The 19,936-nt window shown below is 40.2% G+C and overlaps 2 protein-coding genes across 4 annotated transcripts in view; one reads left to right on the forward strand and one right to left on the reverse strand.

Annotated features, from left to right (window-relative positions):
• fancm (FA complementation group M) overlaps positions 1-19,936 on the reverse strand; it is a 131,377-nt gene that overhangs the window by 74,591 nt on the left and 36,850 nt on the right. The gene's annotated exons all lie outside the window — the stretch shown is intronic.
• Positions 4,546-19,099, forward strand: soul3 (heme-binding protein soul3). Of its 3 annotated transcripts, none has more exons than XM_059959584.1 (6): positions 4,546-4,956; positions 5,127-5,349; positions 6,159-6,250; positions 13,179-13,320; positions 13,851-14,034; positions 16,856-19,099. In XM_059959584.1, the coding sequence occupies exons 2-6, from the start codon at positions 5,142-5,144 to the stop codon at positions 17,025-17,027; spliced, it is 798 nt and encodes a 265-aa protein (XP_059815567.1). In that variant the 5' UTR covers positions 4,546-4,956; positions 5,127-5,141; the 3' UTR covers positions 17,028-19,099. The 3 variants fall into 3 exon arrangements, with proteins under 3 accessions (XP_059815567.1, XP_059815555.1, XP_059815564.1); XM_059959572.1 differs by having other exon boundaries at positions 4,549-4,956; positions 5,103-5,349; XM_059959581.1 differs by having other exon boundaries at positions 4,552-4,956; positions 5,142-5,349.

Here is a 19,936-nt window from a genome sequence, read left to right on the forward strand (position 1 = left end):
AGGGTCACAAGACACTGTCGGAGCAGTAGCAGGTGGCAACATGAGCAGCTAGTGTATATCACAAGTCCTAGTTACACAACCACTGACGCCAGGCAGACAACCTCTGAAGAGTATTGATAACGGCTGGGGTCACCAGTCTTGTAAAGACATTGCCCAGAAGGCGGCAACTGCAAACCACTTCTGTAGAAAAATTTGCCAAGAACAATCATGGTCACCTACAACATACAACACGACACATAACGAACTTGATGTTGACTTGAAATTGATGCCCTTGAGTAGCCAGCCATTCCTCACCTTAATCCAATCAAACATCTCTGGCACGACCTCAAGATCTCAACCTGGCACAGCTTGAGCAATTTTACATGGTGGAATGGGCATATCTTACTCCATCACATTGTGCAAAGCTAATAGTGACTTATCCAAAAAGACTACCGGCTCTAATAGCTGCGAGAGGTGGTTCAATTACGCACTGAGCAAAGGGGAATGTATACTTTTGAACTGCTGACATTTCATTTTGTGAGTTAATTTTTCATGCTTTACAATGTTCCCTTTTTTTGAGGGCTCGACTGTGAAAAAAGGAGCACATGCTACACAAATAAAAATTGTCAGTAAAGTTGTTCAAAATCCTGGTTGTAATATTCATTGATGTTAACAAAGGGTTAGGGACTGAATACTTTTACAAGGCACTGCATTCACATTCACTGAAAGACAATCACATTCCATCTCCCATGCTAAAATTCAAATCAAGCTTACAGAAAAGTGTCCACATTGCGATAAGTATATAATGACAATGCAGTTACAGAATTCATAATAAACAAGCTAGTACACCACTTCAGAAGAGGATCCAGTAACTATCATCTCCTTGACCACCCTCAAAATCTATAAATCTATTAATTGGTACACCAGCAGATGCCCTCCCCTTCAGAAACAATTTAGGAAGAAATAAGGGTTTAGATGACCCATGACATAATCAAACAGAATTAAGGCTATGACCACCATGTTCCATGTCACAATCCTATTGGGATCCAGAGTACCATGACGACTAACCGTAATTATAGAATTAAGAGTAGAAGTGTTGCTGAAGCTACATGTAATCCAGTAATATAACAAAATGCCAGAAATTCTAAAATACTGGATGAAACTTTATTTTTCGCCATATTCAATACAAACTAAATTAACTGACCATATACTTGCAATGTCCTTAATTGCATTGTTCACAGACAAAAATACACAAAAACAACAGCTTTCAAAACTATCTAATCCCAAGAAGTCAAAATGAATTCTGGAAGAGTGTGCCTGAGAATATTTTCCCACTTAAAGTTCAACAGTATAAACTGCTAGGCCTATTCTAGCAGTAAATTAAATAAAAGGATTTCCCTACTACTTGAAATTAAAGTACTGATTATTATGAAAGGTATTTAGCAATTTCATTAATAAATTTTGATGTACTTTAAACCAGGGATACATTTGCTACAAAGCTGCAGACAAATCTTTCAATGTTTCATCACAGGCTAGTTTTAATCTATCGTACTGACCTACTTACTAAATAACTGGCATTCAGAAAGAAGACAAAATGAAATCCTGGATCTGGAGTAATTTAAAATACAGTCACAATCCCAAAGGAAACCAGTTGAACAACTAAGCAAAGACCAAAATTCTACTAATTTATTTTAATTACAAAACAAACAAAATCACACCTCCCCTGAATAACACTAAGAGTTTGAGGACTGAGTACATACATCTACTGATGCCTCTGGACACATCTTCAGTGATGTTCCTGGAATCATCGAGTGCTTCGGGTCTTTCAACATCATACACCCTTCTCCAGGTGACCCAGCCGGGGCTGATCAGTCCCCAGCTCATGTCCAGATGGCTGGCGACTTATGACCATGGCTCCCCTCGCTTGAGCCACAGCCATCTTGAGGCCCTCTCTGCGGATGGCTCTCCTCCTCCTCTCTCCCTCGATACCCAAATTGCTGAAGGCTCTGGCTAAGGAACGGGCTGCGAATCCTCTACGACCAACCTCATCTGGGAGACATTTCACTCTCCATCCAGCCTGCTGGCAGCTGCTGACCAGTCCTGTGTACTTAGATAGCTTCCTTTCAAAGGCCTCTCCTAAGCCATCTTCCCATGGGACTGTCAGCTCCAGCATCACCACTTGCTTGGTAGACTCAGATACAAGGACAGTGTCTGGTCGCAAGGTGGTGGCTGCGATATGATTGGGGAACTTCAGCTACCTTTCGAGGTCCACCAACAGCTGCCAGTCCCTTGCAGAGGTCAGGATGCCTGCAGATGCTATTTTGGCGGGTATTGGCTGCTCCCCAGCTCCGACAAAGGCAATAGTCTGCTTGGAGGGTCGAGACCACTTCGCCCACTCAACTCCTGCGCTGATGGCTTCAGTGATGATCTTCAGGACCTGATCATGCCTCCATCGGTACCATCCCTCTGTGCAGCCGCTGAGGATGTGCTCCAGGGTTCCTCACTTGGAACACAGTGGGCACGCAGATGACTCTGCTTTGCCCCATGTGCGTAGGTTTGATGGGCTTGGAAGCACACCATACACCGCCTGGATGAGAAATTGGATGCGGTGTGGCTCAGCTTTCCAAAGCTCAGCCCAGGTCACTTCCCTCTCAACCGCATTCTCCCATCTTGTCCAAGCTCCCTGTTGCTTCATTCCCACCGCCTTAAAGGATTCAGTATATCACTAAAGTCTTACAAATTTCTATACAACACATACAAAATACTGGAGGAACTCAGTAGGCCACGCAGCATCTATGGTAAAGAATAAACAGTTGACTTTTTGGTCCAAGACGCTTCACCAGGACTGGGGAAAAAAGATGAGAACTCAGAGTAAGAAGATGGGGGAGGGGAGGAAGAAGTACCAGGTGGTTACCAGAAGTTGGAAAAATTTATGTTTATGCCATCAAGTGGAGGATGGAGGAACAACATCTCATATACCATCTGGGTAGTTTCCAGCCCCTTGGTATGAACATCGAATTCTCCGACTTCCGTTAATTCCCTCCCTCTCCTTTCCCCCATCCCACCCTCAACTCTGTCTCCTCTTCTAGCTACCTATCATCCCTCGCGACTCTGCCTTCTTCTACTACCCATAGTGCTTTCCCCTTAGATTCCTTCTTCACCTCTCCTGCCTATCCCCTCCCCCACTCCTGATCTTTCCTCTGATCGGTTTTCCACCCTCCCCCCACCTTCTTTATAGGGCCCCTGCCCCCCTTCTTTAGTCCCGACAAAGGGTCTTGACCCAAAATGTTGACTGCTCCTTTCAACAGATGCTGCCCGACCTGCTGAGTTCATCCAGCTTGTTTGTACGTCTTGACCTTATATCCCACCTGGGTAGATTCCAATCTGATGGTATGAACATTGATTTCTCAAACTTCTAGTAATTGTTCCTCCCCCCCACCCCCTTTTCACCATTCCCCATTCCCATTACCCTCTCCCACCTTATCTTCTTAACAGCCCATCACCTTCCCTTTCTTCCATGGTCATCTACCTTCTCCCATCAGACTCCCCTTGATCCAGCTCTTTATCGCTTTCACCAATCAACTTCTCAGCTCTTTACTTCACCAGCCCTCCCCCTCTCCCGGTTTCACCTATCAACTTGTACCACTTCCTCTCCTCCCCCCACCACCTTCTTACTCTAACTTCTCATCTTTTTTTCCAATCCTGATGAAGGGTCTCAGCCTGAAACATCAACTGTTTACTCTTTTCCATAGATGCTGTCTGGCCTGCTGAGTTTCTCCAGCATTTTGTGTGTGTTGCTTGGATTTCCAGCAACTACAGATTTTCGTGTGTTTGCGTTTCTACAAATTCATATAGATGGCTTCTTCTTTTCTCAATCCTTATGAAGGATCTCGACCTGAAACATCAACTGCTTATTCCCTCCATAGATGCAGCATGACCTGCAGAGTTCCTCCAGCATTTTACGCAAGTTGTTTTATAGATGAACAGCTACATTTCATTGTATGCTTTCGATGTGCACATGACAAATAAGGCACACCATTTTTATGGCTGGTTGCATCACAGCCTGGTAAAGAAGTTCCAATACAAAGGATTACAAGAGACTTGTGATCTTCCACTAATTCAAAGAAAATCTCCAGCTTTTATTTTAATGTCCCAATTATTGCCACCCCACGAGGTGTATTATTACCTCAAATAGAGACATGACATTGAGTTTTAAGCAAATCTCACTCCAACTTCACCAGACCTAATTTGATAGAGGATTTTTTTGTCACCATCACAAACTCTATTCTTTCACCACCAATTATTTATTCCTCCTCAGTCAATACTTCAGGTTAAAGGTTGTTCAAAAGTTCAGATCCCTATTGAATCAGAAATCAAGCAAACTATGTACTACACTGATTAACCTGTTCTGCTGCTACCAGGCCCCAGCTTCCACCCTCATGCCTCACTGCAGTGCTGTTCATTAACAGACACAAATATTTATCTTCGTGGCTTCCATTGAGCAATCATCCACGAACTGGACTTCATTCCAACCAATACTACCTATTTCACCTCAGTAACCCATCACTTCCGTACTGACTGATCTGTGGCTGCTTCCTGTACACCAACAACTTAGCTTAAATGGGGAATATTAGATTCAGTTCTTCACTGATTTTTCCCTTCACTACTTCAGTCAAAACCATGTCTTTGACCGTCTAAAGCCCCAAAAAAGTCTTCCTTGTGCTTTAACACCTCTCTTCAAGCAAGCTTTGAACGGGTGCAAATGCATGTGGCATGTGGATAATTACGCTTCAGCGAACTGCCTCAGGATACTTTCAGTGTTACGTTGCTCCAGAGCTCCACCCCTTATTCGACGCTTGATCAGCGTAATACTTGTGTTTCTCATTTTAGTCCCTCCCCCTCTGTGAAGATCTCTACAAGCTGTCCCGGCTCCTGACAAAAACAAACTCCTGGGAGTAGACAGCGCTTCACTTCGAGGTAAGTCCCCAAAGAAGCGACTAGTAAAGTATTATGCCCGAGTTCAATACCAGATAGTCCTAATTAATTTTATCTTCTGGAAAGTATCATGGCTCCTGCATTCACGTATCCTTAAATAAAATACATCTTTACTGCACTATCTTTAGCTCGTTTAAATTTATCACAAAAAGATCCGGATTTCACAGATGGAGGGTCAGGGACGGAGCGATGAAAGCGGCAGGCGGTCGGGTCGCTTTCTGATCAGCTTGGAGGATTTAGAGTCGGTGACCGATGATATGGACTCGGAGTTGGTCTACCACAACAGCGGAGACGACGAAAACGAGCATGATGACGGCGATCTCTTCACACACTGGCGAGACGTTGGCCGCTGTCACCAGGTGGATGTGCCAAGAGGTAGGATATATCATTTCCGCGTTTATATCGCAATTGGGCAGTTATTTTAAAACTTCTCTTTCTCCCGCCATGGGGGTTGTTAGCACAAAACATTACTGGTTCATATAATCGACATTAATTTACCACGTTTCCAAATCAACGTTGTAAAAAACGGCTATTGTGGCACGTCTCCAATGTAAGATTTTCTGAAGGACTAGTTTACTACGATTGGGCACCTTTAAAGGAAACAACCTGATTGTTTCTAATTGAATTAGATCCTACACCCAAATCAAGAAAATTGTTGATTTAAAATCCCTTCTACAAACAATTGATCAACATTAGTAAATAAATTGTGTAAAATAAAAGCAATCTTAAACTTTCATTTTCTCCATTAATCCCCCCCCCCCCCAACCCCCGTCCACGTAGTACCTACTTATTTTCCATCAGTGCAAGATAGCTATGAAACCTTTTTTAGGAAATGATTTGTTACTCATTGCAATCCCTCTCAATAAAGTAAACATAGTTTAGTAGTCTGCATCATTCTCAGATGTAAACCACACAATAAAACTGTAAATTCCACAGCAATAGAAGCAAATAGAACCAAACTCCGTAAGTTTGTTAAAAGGCAGTTTATATATTGTGTATTTCACATATTTCTACAGTAACTTTATTCTGTCCTGTTTAAAATGTAGAGTAAAAATTGTTGAAATTAATAAAACACGAAATGCTGACAGAACTTCTGCCAGCATTTCGTGTTTTTTTATTTATTTCCAGCGTCTGCAGATTCACTGTTGTTGCTGTTGAAATTAATACTTACTTTTTTATCTTAGACATGGAAGAACCAATTCAACAGATGACAAGAAATTGCCAATCTCAAGAGAGGCAGGCAGTCCCATTTATATCATTGGGTCATAAAACAAAGGTAACAAGCAACAGCGAAGACCGGTTTTAAGGGGCCACGTAATAACTCTATGGGAACGTTTTCCTTTCTGTAGTTTGCCATAAAGCAGTCTCTTGGGCAGCCAATGGTCTGGCATAGAAGCTACATAGACTGCCCTGTGTAACTGGGACTGCTACAGGATGGTATGATGATGGGCTGGCCCACCTTGGTAGATACCTCAGTGTCAGCAATTCTGTCTTCCCAGTTAATGTTGAAGAGCTTTGGAGGCAGACTTTGTGGAAATGATCAGTTTCCTGGCATCCGTTGGTACACTGTACATGTTGGTGTAAAGCAGAGTAGGAAGTACTATGGTCCTATACACCTTCAGCTTTGTCTGTAGACTTACCCATCTGCAGTTCCAGACATTGGTATAATGTCTGCCAAAGGCTACACTTGCTTTGGCTTCCTGGCGTTTACTTCATCATAAATAACAATGTTTTGGGACAGTGAGCTGCCAAGATACGTGAACCTGTTCATTGGGTTAAATGTTTGACCATTGATTCTGATGTTTGGCTCAATGTATGATTACCTTGGAACTAGCTCATGCATTACTTCAGTCTTCTTGGTGTTGATGGTAAGCCCAAAGTTAGTACACACATCAGAAAACTTATCAGCAAAGTGCTGCACATCATCGTTTACATCTTTTGAACTAGCATTGAGGGCACAGTTATCAGAAAAGAGGGAAGTCTTTGATGGTGTCTGTCTTTACCTAATTTTTTACTTGAAGCCTCCTGAGGTTGAACAGATTCCCATCAGTGTGGAATCTGATGCTGATGCCTACATAGTTGTCTCTGGAGGCATCAGTCAACATGGTGGTAAACACCAAACTGATTAGCGTTGGCACCAAGACATAGCCCTGCTTAACCACCTTTGAAACAGGGAAGGGCTCCGATGTCTCACCATGGTCTCTAGTTTGCATGTCAACATGGAAATGCTACATGGAATTTCCTTGGACATCGGTACTGCAGCATGATCTTCCACACACCTTCTCTGCTAACAGTGTCAAAGGCCTTAGATCAACATAACGGGACAGCAGGTCAACATTTTGCTCCTGACATTTCTCTTGCAGCTGCCTTGCAACGAACACCATGTTGATAGTCCCACTCTCTTTCTGGAATCCATACTGGCTCTCCTGTAGGAGTCCCCAGTTAAGGTCTGATGTAAGATGGTTGAGAAGAAGCCTGACGAACATCTTGATTGTGATAGACTGCAAGGATACTCCCCGACAGCTACTGCAGGACTGTTGGTTTCCCTTTCGCTTCTACAGATGGATGATGGATGCACCTTTTAATTCTTGTGAAATTGTCACTTGCTGCCACAGGAGCTGGAAAAGCTGATGGAACTTTTCTGTTAACACTGCACTGCCTTCTTTGTAAGCCCCAACACATTGTGCGTCTGATCCAGGTGCTTCACTGCAAATCCAATCCCAGCCTCTTACATCAGTCTTAATTTCCTTTTCCATCCAAAAGAATGTGTATCCTGTGCCTTTTCACAAAGTTTGCCTTTTCCTGCAAGCCAGGTCTCACTCAAGGTTGTGATATCAGTGTTATATCAGGCTCTCTCCCTAATACAGCAGATCTCCTCTATCAGCATTGATTCTGTCCAACAGTGTGCGTACACTCCATGTATTGAGAGTGGGTGGAATAGTCCTTAATTTTCTCTTTGATGTATTTCAAACACTTTGATAAGGTCTCTGATCCACAGCATCTGCAGTTGTATTTTTGTGTTTTGATAAGGTCCCCACCAGCCAGGGATAGAATGGAGCAGCCAATGTTTAAGGCACTCTTTCTAGGCCCATCTCATATCATAGAGGTGAGCAGTGCATTCCTGACAAGGGCTGTTCAGTCACCCAGGTGGCTGCTGAAAACCACAGCTGCTCCATGTCAGTGGATAATTACCCTAGGGCCTGAGCCACCCCCAGTGTGCAGGGTTGCAGCTACAGCTGCCAGTGTACCCACACTTGTTGCTTCATCGCTAGCCTGTCACCAGTTTGGGATGGGGAGGATAGATGAGACTGACTTGCGCAAAGACAGTTTAAAGTGAGGAAGAGTTGTGCAGTGTCAACCTCACTCACTCATCGGTGATCATCTGCATCCAATGGCAAGACAAAGTCCAGACGACTGGAGATGGGGTTAGATGCAGAGGATGATCATGACATTCTTAGTGCTTCATCACACTTTAAGAACTCCACAGTGCCTTGCTGGGTCCACCCTACTGAACCAAACTAGTGGTTACCTCAGCACAGTCTGCCAGGTCCTGTCTTCACTAGCTTGGGTAGGCAAGCCCAAACTCACTAAGGGTTTAAGACCCATCAAGTTTAGCACACTCAGCAAAGCTGTCTACCAGGGTGTGGCCACTGTCACTAGTAAACAGCTGCTTGGAGCCATAAGTGAGAGCTGAGTGCCAAGTGGGGACCAATGGTGGGCAAGCTACTCCACAGGAAGCATGACGCATCCACCCCACCTGACGCCCCTTACGTCCCTCAAGCCAGCTGATCCCTCATTTTTACAGTTAGTCCTCCATCCTGTCATCTCCCACAATTCTATGAGATAGTTTAACATTTTAAATCCAAATTCAGTATTCAAACAGAGGGGGACTAACTCTTGGAGAAAGCAAATCAGAATTCCATGCCTCTCAAAATTAATAGAATCAACTAGATACCAAGACTACCTAGGAGACAAAGAGGTACAACTTGTTTCTAAGCATTACAGAAAAAAGAAATCAAGTCACTTGTCAAAGGTAAAAGACAGGACTGATTTATAAACACAACTAAGACTGCAGATTGCTGGAAATCCAAAGCAACACATACAAGATGCTGGAGGAACTCGGCAAGTAAGGCAGCATCTATGGAAATGAATGAACAGTCAACGTTTCAGGCCGATTTATTCCTTTGGAACTGGAAAGGAAGGGGGAAGATGCCACAATAAAGAAGTAGGGTGAGAGGAAGGAGCATAAATAAAAGGTGATAGGTGAAGCCGGGTGGGAAGGATAAAGGGCTGGAGAGGAATCTGATAGGAAAGGAGAATGGAGCATAGAGGATAGGGAAGGCGGAGGGGATCCAGTAGGAGGTAATAGGCAGGTGAGAAGAGGAAAGAGGGCAGAGTGGGGAATAGAAGAACAGGGGAGGGGAAGGGATTTTTTTTTTAAATGGGAAGAGAAATCAATATTGTTGCCATCAGGTTGGAGACTACCCACATGGAATACAAGGTGTTGCTCCTCCACCCTGAGGGTGGCCTCATCTTAGCACAAGAGCCAGCCATGGATCAAAATGTCAGAATGGGAATCAGAATTAAAATGTTTGGCCACCAGGAAGTTCCGCTTTTGTCGGATGGAGCAGAGGTGCTCGACAAGATCCCCCAATTTACGACAGGTCTCACCAATGCAGAGAACGTTTTGGGAGCATAGGACACAATAGATGACCCCAGTAGATTGGCAGATAAATTGTTGCCTCACCTGGAAGGACTGTTTGGGCGCTGAATGGAGGTGAGGGAGGAGGTGAATAGGCAGGTGTAGTACTTTGGCCACTTGTAGGGATTAAGTGCCGGGAGGGAAATTAGTCAGGGGGGAAGAATACCCAAAAGAATCTCGGAGGGAGCGATCCCTGTGGAAAGCTGGTGGGGGGAGTGGGGAAATAAAGATATGTTTAGTGGCAGGATCCCTTTGGAGATGGCAGAAATTGTGTTGACTGCGAAGGATCAAGGGGTGGTAGGTGAGGACAAGAGAAACTTCATCATTGTTAAGGCGTTAGGAAGATAGGATGAACGCAGATGTTCAGGGAATGGAGGAGATGCGGGTGAGGACAGCATCTATGATAGAGGAAGGGAAACCCCATTCTTTAGATGAGGAGGGCATTTCTGATTTCCTAGAAAGAAAAGTCGCAACCTGGGAACAGATGCAGCAGAGACGAAGGAACTGAGAAAAGGGAATAACATTTTCACAGGAGACAGGGTAGGAAGAGGTATAGTCATGACAACTGTGGAAATCAGTAGGTTTACAAGAGATGTCGGTCGACAGTTTGTCTCCAGAAATGGAGAAAGAAATAGAGAAAGGGGAGGGAAGTATCAAAAATGGACCAAGTGAATTTAAGGGCAGGGTGGAAATTAGAAGTGAACTTGGATGAAATTGACGAGCTCAACATGGGTGCATGAAGCAGCACCAATACAAAGAACTAGGGAACATTACTGGGGAAGGATTGCAACATGGACTGCTCTACATAGCCAATGAAGAGGTAGGCATAGCTGGAGCCCATACAGTTTCCCATGGCTCCTCCTGGAGTCTGGAGAAAGTGGGAGGAGCTGAAGGAAAAATTTTTGAAGGTGTGGTCCAGGTCTGAAAGATGGAGGGTGGTGGTGATGGAGGGGAACTGGTTTGTTCTTTTATTGAGAAAGAACAGAGAGCTTTAAGGCCTTCTTGATGGTGGGATAGAAGTATGTAGTGACTGGACAGGTATGGTGAAAATGAGGCAGTCAGGCAGGGAATTGAAAGTTACTGAGGAAATCGAGAGCATAAGAAGTATTGCAGATGTAGGTGGGAAGGGACTGAACCATGGGGAATGGAATGCAATTAGCAAATATGAGAACACGAGTTCACGGGGGGCAAGAGCACGTAGAGACAATAGGCCTACTTGGACAGTTAGATTTGTGGATCTTAGGTAGGAGGTAGATGCAAGCAACACAGGATAGAGAACTATGAGTGTAGTGGCAGTGGATGAGAGTTCTCCAGAGTAATTTCAATTCAATGCTTACAGTAAGCTTTGAGGTGTTTTAAGAGGTGTACAAGGGGTGATTGATAAGTTCGTAGCCTAGGGTAGGAGATGAGTTATTAACTTCAAACCTTCTGCATAATCACTCAGAGTTGACCTGCATGTGCACGTAATGAGAGCTGTATAACTCATCTCCTTCTACATTAGGCCATGAAGTTATCAATCACCCATGCTTTGGACACTTTCTGGAGGTCCAAGATCCGTATGCTCCATGACCACTGGACTAAGTATGCAATGTAGGAGGGGACAATGTTGAAAAATAAATGTGCTAGCTTTTCTAAAATTGACTCCTACCTTAGGCCACGAACATATCAATCACCCCTTGTAATATCATAAAAATTAGAATATTTAAAGTCATGATCTATAATCAATAATTTGACCAGGAACCAAAGTGTCATATTCATTAGTCTGATAGTAATCAAAAACTATGTGGAACTATGAGTGTGGAATATACAAACAGGCTTCAAGATTGAGACCAGCTAAGCATGTGCACAAAAATATGGCATATGGAAATATGTGGAGAAGTAAGAGGTATTGATTTAGGTTCACAAAACTAGAGTAGTTTTTTTTTTAAATGCTGACAGTTTGGGAAATATTATATTCAAAGCAATGAGGTCTCCATGTGTACTATTCACTGAGGGTTGGAACAGACAGTTAGGAAAATAAATAGAATATTGACCTTTATTTGAGTAAAGATCTTTTACTGCATGTATAAAGGCTTGATAAAGCAACAACAGTATTGTGCAGTTTCGGCCTCCATAACTGAAAAGGGTATATAATTACTCATATGGATCAACAAGATGGATGCAAGAGTGCAGCAGTGTCAAAAAGCCATTGAGAACCAATGTGGAAATCTCCTTCACTCAGAGGACAATGAATATTTGGAATTCTCACACTAGAGGGCTACAGATGTTTAGTTATTGAGTTCATTCAAAACAGGGATTAATACATTTCTGGAAATTACAGAAATCTTGGGCAACAGTGCAGAAAAAGTGAACTCTAGTAGAAGAACAGTTGAAATCTTGATGAATGGCAGAGCAGATAGCTTGCACCAGCACCTAATTCTTATGATACCACACTTCTTAAGCACTTCAAAGAACATTGCAAAATCTAATTGAAGTGGCCCCAATTCCAGGAATTATTTAAATATTGTTTAACATCCATTTGAGCTATATAATTTCTTCTTAAATGTTCATTCAGAGCATTGTGCTTCAAGCAATCCCACAAGGGTCAGCCTAGATAATGTCCTGAAATCCTAAAGAACTTAATCTACTCAGTTTAGACAAAACAACAATTACACTGCAGCACCAGCATGCATTCACAATCACATTCCAGTGATGTGTCAAAATAGTCGGGAGAGTAGGCAGCGAAGCAAAATAAATTACAGTTCCCTCTACAAACATATACTTTACTGATAGTATGTTGACAAGTCCCACAAAAGGCAATGAAAAATAAAACTAAGCAGAAAAGTACTTAATACTTCATTCGATTATAGTGTTAAATGACTAATGGATATACCCAAAGGGTCAAACATTTATTTCTTCCATAAACTAGCAAAAAAAATTTACACTAAAGCTATTCATCTGAAAACAGTAACTTGAAATTACACACTGCATGAACATATCCATCAACATATAAATGCTAAATGGAATTTATAATATAACCTGGAATGTTATATAGATTATTTTATGACTTTACATAAAAAATAATAAATGATATATATTTTCTTACAACCTTACAGCTGGCCTCCTCCCACTTCCTTTCCAATCCTGAAAGGTCTCAACCCAAAATGTTGACTGTTTATTCCTTTCCATAGATGCTACCTGACCTGCTGAGTTCCCCCAGCATTTTTGTATGTTACTTCAAAACAGGGTAGTAGTTTTATATTTGCTGATAGTTCAACAATTTTTAAATGCACTTAAGTTAAAATTATTTAACAAGAGAGTCTATATATTTACAGGTAAACTAGAGACAGAAAAACAAGCTTCAATAATAATTTTTATTTTACCGTGGTGGTCTGAATTACAGGTTATTATTGAAATCTTAATTCAAACACAAAAATGCCGACCATTTTCACATCTCTCAGTATTTGGTCACACTAAAATTACTTTGGATGACAGAAAAATAATTTCCACATTTTCTTGACAGACTGATGAGCAACCTTATGAAAAACGTCAATATGAGAAAGCTAAATGGGCTTGCGTAACCGAGAATGAACCTCGCTATGAACAGAGCATATGCAAAGGATTTATGAAATTGATGAAATACATTTGTCAACAAAACTCATCAGGTGATTTTCAGAAATGATCATTTACACCCTGCTGATAAATGCTCTACAGTAATTGAAAAAGCAAGGGAAATAACTTTCAAAAGTATCTTTACCCATTGGTATTTAGAATGATATTTGATTGATCTGAACTAGCTTTAATCCCCTTAATATTAAGAAACAATACTTAAAATTTACTAATTTAGGCAACCTGCAATGAAAATATTATTTACTTAGTGCATTTGGTTAAGCTGAAATATTGTCAATAATTTAGGAATTACTTTGATTTGAGTACATTTCCAGTACTTCATTTCCTTTATTACAGTTGTCAAAGAGAAAATTAATAATCTTGATTAAAGTTTGCACATAATAGGAAAATATTTTGAAGAATTTGTATACTGTTAGTAGTATTCTTCTTCAGTTCTTTTAAGTTTTTTCCTAAGTAAAAGGAAATATTCCCTTGCTTTTGATAGAAAAGACACAGCTGATATTCCTCTGCCAAAATGTATTATGTATTATACATTCCCATTAAACTACAGGCCTTCTTTTTATAGGTCTGTTCCTGGGAATGACCGTACCTGTTGTTACCACTGTGCACACCAACCACACCAGGTCAGAGCTCCTACCTAGAGTAACCATTGCTTACTACCTCCCACCACAATTCCAAGATCAGGTTCCGCAGCCCTTTGATGCAGACATCGTCATAGAAGAGTGGCCTGCACAGGTCATTTACGCAAGGCAAGTTTCTTTACAAATGATTACACACTAAAGCCTAGTGCATATTGCCAACTATTAGTACTAAGTAGCTAAGCAAGTATTTTTAAAGAAGGACCAGACCTGAAAAGGTATAACAATAAAGTGAAGAATTCACATTAAAAGGAACAAATGATTTCCAGCAATATTGCTGTTTTGGAAAGTGTACTGATAAGTCATTTAAACAAGATCTAAACAGAAATACATGCCTGGGCATAAATATTTCCAAACAGTGCACGTTTTTATGGATAGCATGTCATAGAAAACTTATCAATTCTTAGTTAGCTTTTTTTCCAAAGTAAATTCTGTTATGGATTAGACATTTAAAAAGAAGCAACATGCATTTTAGTCAATTTGAGTTTACCAGATAGGCAAAAGACCAATCGACTTAATACACTTACATCTGTCTGAGCTGCATACAATGTTTCTAGAGACAAGGGCAATACAAAGAAAAAAATCAACAGAGAAAGCTTTAAACTAACAAGACAAAGATAGAAAGGATCAACAAAAAAAACAAGAAGCCTAAATATTAATGGAACTGCAAAACCAAAACAAGAGTAAACCAAATGTACATGAATGGCTGGAAATAACATTAAAAAAAGGATGGTCAAAAATCAAGTGAAAAAAAATTATTTTATAATTAAAATAAAAATCAAGAATTTAATCGAGATATATAGAGAAAAGTGTTAGGGAAAAAATATCAGGAATAGCTATCAAAAAGTGAGTTTTCACACAAAATAAGGTTGGATAACTATCACAAAATGCTGGTGGAACACAGCAGGCCAGGCAGCATCTATAAGGAGAAGCACTGTCAAAGTTTCGGGCCGAGACCCTTCAATTCAATTCAATTCAATTCAAGAGAATTGAAGGGTCTCAGCCCAAAACGTCGACAGTGCTTCTCCTTATAGATGCTGCCTGGCCTGCTGTGTTCCACCAGCATTTTGTGTGTGCTATTTGAATTTCCAGCATCTACAGATTTCCTCGTGGAATAACTATGCACAGAGACCACAAAAGGCAAGTTTTATATCTGGATCACAGAACCCAAATATTTTCCAAAAAAATAAAACTTGAAAAATCTCCACAATTAATTGGGAGCCAAGACCACACGCCAAAAAAAAAATTTGCAGGAGCCCATTTACCCTTTTCACCTGCTCCACCATTCAACTTGATCAGTGCTGATCTTTTATCACTTTTCCCACAAAACACCGGATCCCTCAGTTCCCTTATCTAAAAATCTATTTGGACCTTTTAAATGTACTTAGCAAATGAGCCTCCATAGCTCTCTAAAGTAGGAGATTCACCATCCTGCATATGAAAAAAATCCTCTCGTTTCTGAAGCAACACAAAATGCTGGAGGAACTTGAGTAGCATCAATGGAGGGAAATGATCACTAGGCATTTCGGGTCTCAATCTGAAACCCAAAAAGCTAACTGATCATTTCTTCTATTGTACTGCAAGGGTCTTGACTGAAATATCGACTGTCCATTTCCCTTCACAGACACTGCCTGACACGATGAGTTTCTCTAGCATTGTGTATTGCTCCAGATTTCCAATGATTGCAGTCTCATCTCTTTCATTTCAGTCATTTATGGCCATTCAATTGTTTTGAAACGGACCTTAATTCCCGCATTTGCTCCATCAAAACCCAAGAGAATATTATGTTTCAATGAGATAATTTCTCATTCTTCAGAAATCAAGCCCCAGCTCAATCTTTCTTCCTTTCAGAATTCTAATTTCTCTTGCTTGAAAATTCTCTCTCTATTCCCTACCCTCTTTAGCACCAACTGTAGTGCCAGCCCAGAAAATAATCCACTACATATTCATCCAAGTATAGTTCTACTTATAAAAGGAGAACAAACTTGTACACAATATCTCAGGTGCAGCTTCACCAGGGCATTATATTACTTCACATCTTTCCTCTTGCAATAAAAGTCAGCATACTCTGTGTTGTCTTAATTGCTTACTTTACCTGAATGTAAAACTTCAGCAGTTTATCTACAGAGACACCCATGTCCCTCTGAACACCAGTACTTTTCAATCTAACAGGAGTCAAATCAAAGGAGTTCCAAAATACATTATAGAGTTATTGAACTGGGTTTTAAAAAAAAATAAAAATAGAAGTATACTCGGTACACAATCTGCTCTAGATTGTGCAGTGCTCAGGAATTCCCAGATCGATCTCAGCTGCTTAAAAATGGTGTTAGTGTGACATCATCAGGGAGTTTGGGAAAAGGCAATCATAAAAGAGAAATTACCTCAAATTTGCAAGGGTTTCTTTACAATAAATAATATTTCAGTGTCTTATATGGTATCATAATTAAATAGCTATACATTTACAAATGTGTTTTAAATCAAGACACTTTAAAGAACAAAACCCATTTATCTCATACTAGATTACTTATTGTGTATTTTTACCCTACACAATGCTAATATTGTAGACTGCTAATGTAATAAGATCAGTTATTATGTTACTGAATGGCCTACTCCTGCTTCCATTTTGTACGTCTTATCACAGTTTAAGATTGGACATTCCCTCTTGAAGGCAGTAAAATAAATAGAAAGAATGTAACATTAAAAACAGTACATCTTTAACAGATACAAATATTGACATTGCTTCTGTATTTTGAGACAAAAATTGATAAAAAACTAATCACACAAATATGCGATACTCGACTTAAAACAGTTAAGCATAGAGGAATTCTTTAACCTTCAAAGCTCATTTAAAGCTCATTATTAAGGCAGTCAGTACTGCAGATTTACCAGAAGAAGTAAACAATATTAATTACTCAATTTTCTGCTTGTGCAGATCTTTTAATGGCACCACTAATGAAGAGATTATTTTACGAGAGATAAACCATCTAGCAGAGCACCTTGATGTTCCTGAGCTGTTACTGCAAGATACCTTTATTGTGGCTGGTTACAACAATCCTTCTGTTCCAAACCGACATAATGAACTCTGGTTTATCCAGAGGCCTTGAGCAAATTGTTCATATCTGGTAAAGACCCTGTGCAATAACTTATTTTGTGAAAATGTATATGTACTATGTGATGGTGTAAGCACGTGAAAACTTACTCCAATTATAATTTTGCCTCAGTAAATGAATATAAGATGATCACAGTTTGACATTTAAAATATAAAGTAGAATCAGTTTTCCATGAATAATCTATATCACCAAATAACATCCACAATTTTCACAATTTTGGTTAAACCTAATGGCACTGGAGATCAGAAGTAAATCCAAATCTCTGGAACTATGAGATAGCTGCGTGATCTACTGTACCACTGTATAAACTGTTTGTAAAAGCGAAACAAAAGAGACTAGAGCTCCAAGAGAAATAGTCCTCCACTTAAATCTCAATTTTCTATAAATTCTCTCTTCTGGAATAGAATTGTGGTTCTGCAAGGAGTGCAGTTGCTTCATAGCCCAAGCAATGTGGGTTCAATACTGAACTCTGGTGTTGTATGTATGGAGTCTGCAAGTTCTTCATGTGAGCATATGGGTTTCCCCAGCTGATCTGATTTCCCTCCTCCCCATCCAAAAAATATGCTGGCTAAATTAACTAATTATTATAAATTGCTGCTGAAGTAGATGGACATTAATGGGCCTGTGTAATGGGGAAACAAGTTGGAGAACAGGATTTGTTCTGACAGCCAGCATTGACTCAATAGGTCAGATAACTCTTCCCCACCACCCCCCACCCAAGTCGTAAGATTAAAAAAAACTGTGTTCTTTCACTGTAAACAGAGAAATAGAAAATAACAGCATTTAATTTAACTATAAATAACCTAATATTTCTGGCAAAATAAATGGTTATGAAATAGATAGTCCTTCAATGGAAAACTATAGACATTTGAAGGAATACACTGTACTGTTTGCTTGCACAAACGAGTAGTAACATTTGCTTGTCAACCTACATCTCCTATGCCATTATTGGATTCCTCTGGTTTAAGAACTCTTGTGCTGGCTAGACCAAAAAACATTAAGTGTCGACTAAGATACTGCTGCACTATGCAACCAGCATTTGATTGAAAGAGGCAAAACAGATAGTTCTCACACTAGATACCCTCCTGTATAATGTATTTTACCCTATACAATGCAGATATTGCATGGTGATAATGTGATGTGTAGCAGTAGTATTAATAGCTGTTGACCAAAGTTTCCAAGTCACTCCGTGACCTCTACAGTCAATGTAGCAAATTCACCACATCTTGGTTCATATTTCCAAAAAAAGTAACAAATCATAAAGCATTTTTAGTAAAATACTGGAAACAAATAATTATTCATTCTCAATACTCATTAAAACTCAATGTTTTAATGTAAAAAGTTATTACCTCTGTGTAAATAAGAATCCATTTAAAAATATGACAGCTGGTTACAGAGAGAAAAAGAATCCCAATTAATGATAGCTTTTGAAGTCCTTTCATCAATATCAACCTGCATTTATTGAAACACGCTCAGGTGCTTGGTAAAGCACCAAGAATAAAAACCTGACACTGTGCCACTAAGAAAGATATCAATACAGACAACCAAATGGCATGGTCGAAGGATTGGCAATGAATCTTAAGGAGAGATTTGGAAAGAATCAGAGGTAGGGGAAGAAGAAATTTAAGCACTAAACACCAATGCAAATGAAAAGATTGTTACAGTGAGAGTTATTAAAATAAGAACCATACACAAGGCCACAAATAAAGCAAAAAGATTTAGTTATCATCTGCAGCTGTAAGGTGGTAAAGCTTGGGATAGTTGATAAGTGGTGATGGTGCAGTTAGATCCTGGACAAGGATTTGAAAACTGAGGCATTGTTGGCCTTCAGAAACCAAACAAAACTGTTCTTCCGACTGAATTAATTGTTGATTTATTGTTACAAAGTGAATGAATACAAAATTTGATAGCCTTTCTGTTTATGATTAGAGGTTGATATTTATTCTGCAGATCTGTGTCGTAAAAGTTTATAAGATGAATAGTTGTAAAAGGTTTAACTGTAAACATATTAAAACATTTATAGTTACGAACTCAAAGACTAAATTAAAATTTGCTTAGTGTCTCAAGATGATTTCATTAATAACTGATTCCAGAAGATACCCATGACTCCTGTGCCTTATCGTGCTATTCATTCTCCATGAAGCATTGCAGAATCGCCTTGGTCACTGGAATTCACTGTTGATCGCAACCACCCAGTCCACCGAAGTTGACTTCATATGCTATGACAGGGTATGAGGCCTGCTGGCATCCTCACCTGGCTTCGGTCACCTGTCAAAGTGGTGTACCAGGGTGTGGGCGCTATTGCAAGCAACAACAATTTAGAGTCACAGGTCAGAGCTGAGTGTCTGGTGGGGACCACAGGTGAGTGAGCTGCCATTGAATGGACACGACAAGCCCCTCCAGTTTGTCCCCAACTACCATGCCAGTTTTATCCTGTTCGAGACACTCAATCCTTGTGCAGCTCAACTTCTTTTGTCTTCTTCCTTGTTCTAACGTCGGGTCTTCCATTTGAAAAAAACTGCTAGTTTCTCTTCCCATGGATGCTGTGGTTATTTTTGCCCATTCAAATTAAACCCCAGTCAGCAATTACCATCCCCACCCCACCCAATCACAATTTTAGTGTCAAGAATTAAATGTTAAAATCTCTTGGTAATAAATTAGAACTGCGCATACTGAGTAAAGCCTGAAACACTTAGCAATTGAGGCAGCCTCTGTGGAAAGAACAGTTAACTATTGATGATCCAAACTGAAGACATTATAAAAGCAGTTTTAAGCTGCAGAGAAGCAGCAGGATATGGCAGAGGAATTATCTGTGATAAAGCAAGATCAGAGTTGATGGTGTCATTAGAGGATAATAAAAAACAGAAGTATAATGTATTGCAAATATGAGGACTCAGTCCTGC

Source organism: Hypanus sabinus, chromosome 2 (genome assembly GCF_030144855.1).
Source record: "Hypanus sabinus isolate sHypSab1 chromosome 2, sHypSab1.hap1, whole genome shotgun sequence".
Taxonomy (NCBI): Eukaryota; Metazoa; Chordata; class Chondrichthyes; order Myliobatiformes; family Dasyatidae; genus Hypanus; species Hypanus sabinus.

Excerpts from the sequence above, each read along its gene's own strand:
- soul3 (XM_059959584.1), top strand. The coding sequence starts at position 5,142 with ATGGAGGGTCAGGGACGGAGCGATGAAAGCGGCAGGCGGTCGGGTCGC. Across the intron at positions 6,251-13,178 it reads CATTGGGTCATAAAACAAAG|ACTGATGAGCAACCTTATGA; the intron begins GTAACAAGCAAC and ends TTTTCTTGACAG. Across the intron at positions 14,035-16,855 it reads GCACAGGTCATTTACGCAAG|ATCTTTTAATGGCACCACTA; the intron begins GCAAGTTTCTTT and ends CTGCTTGTGCAG.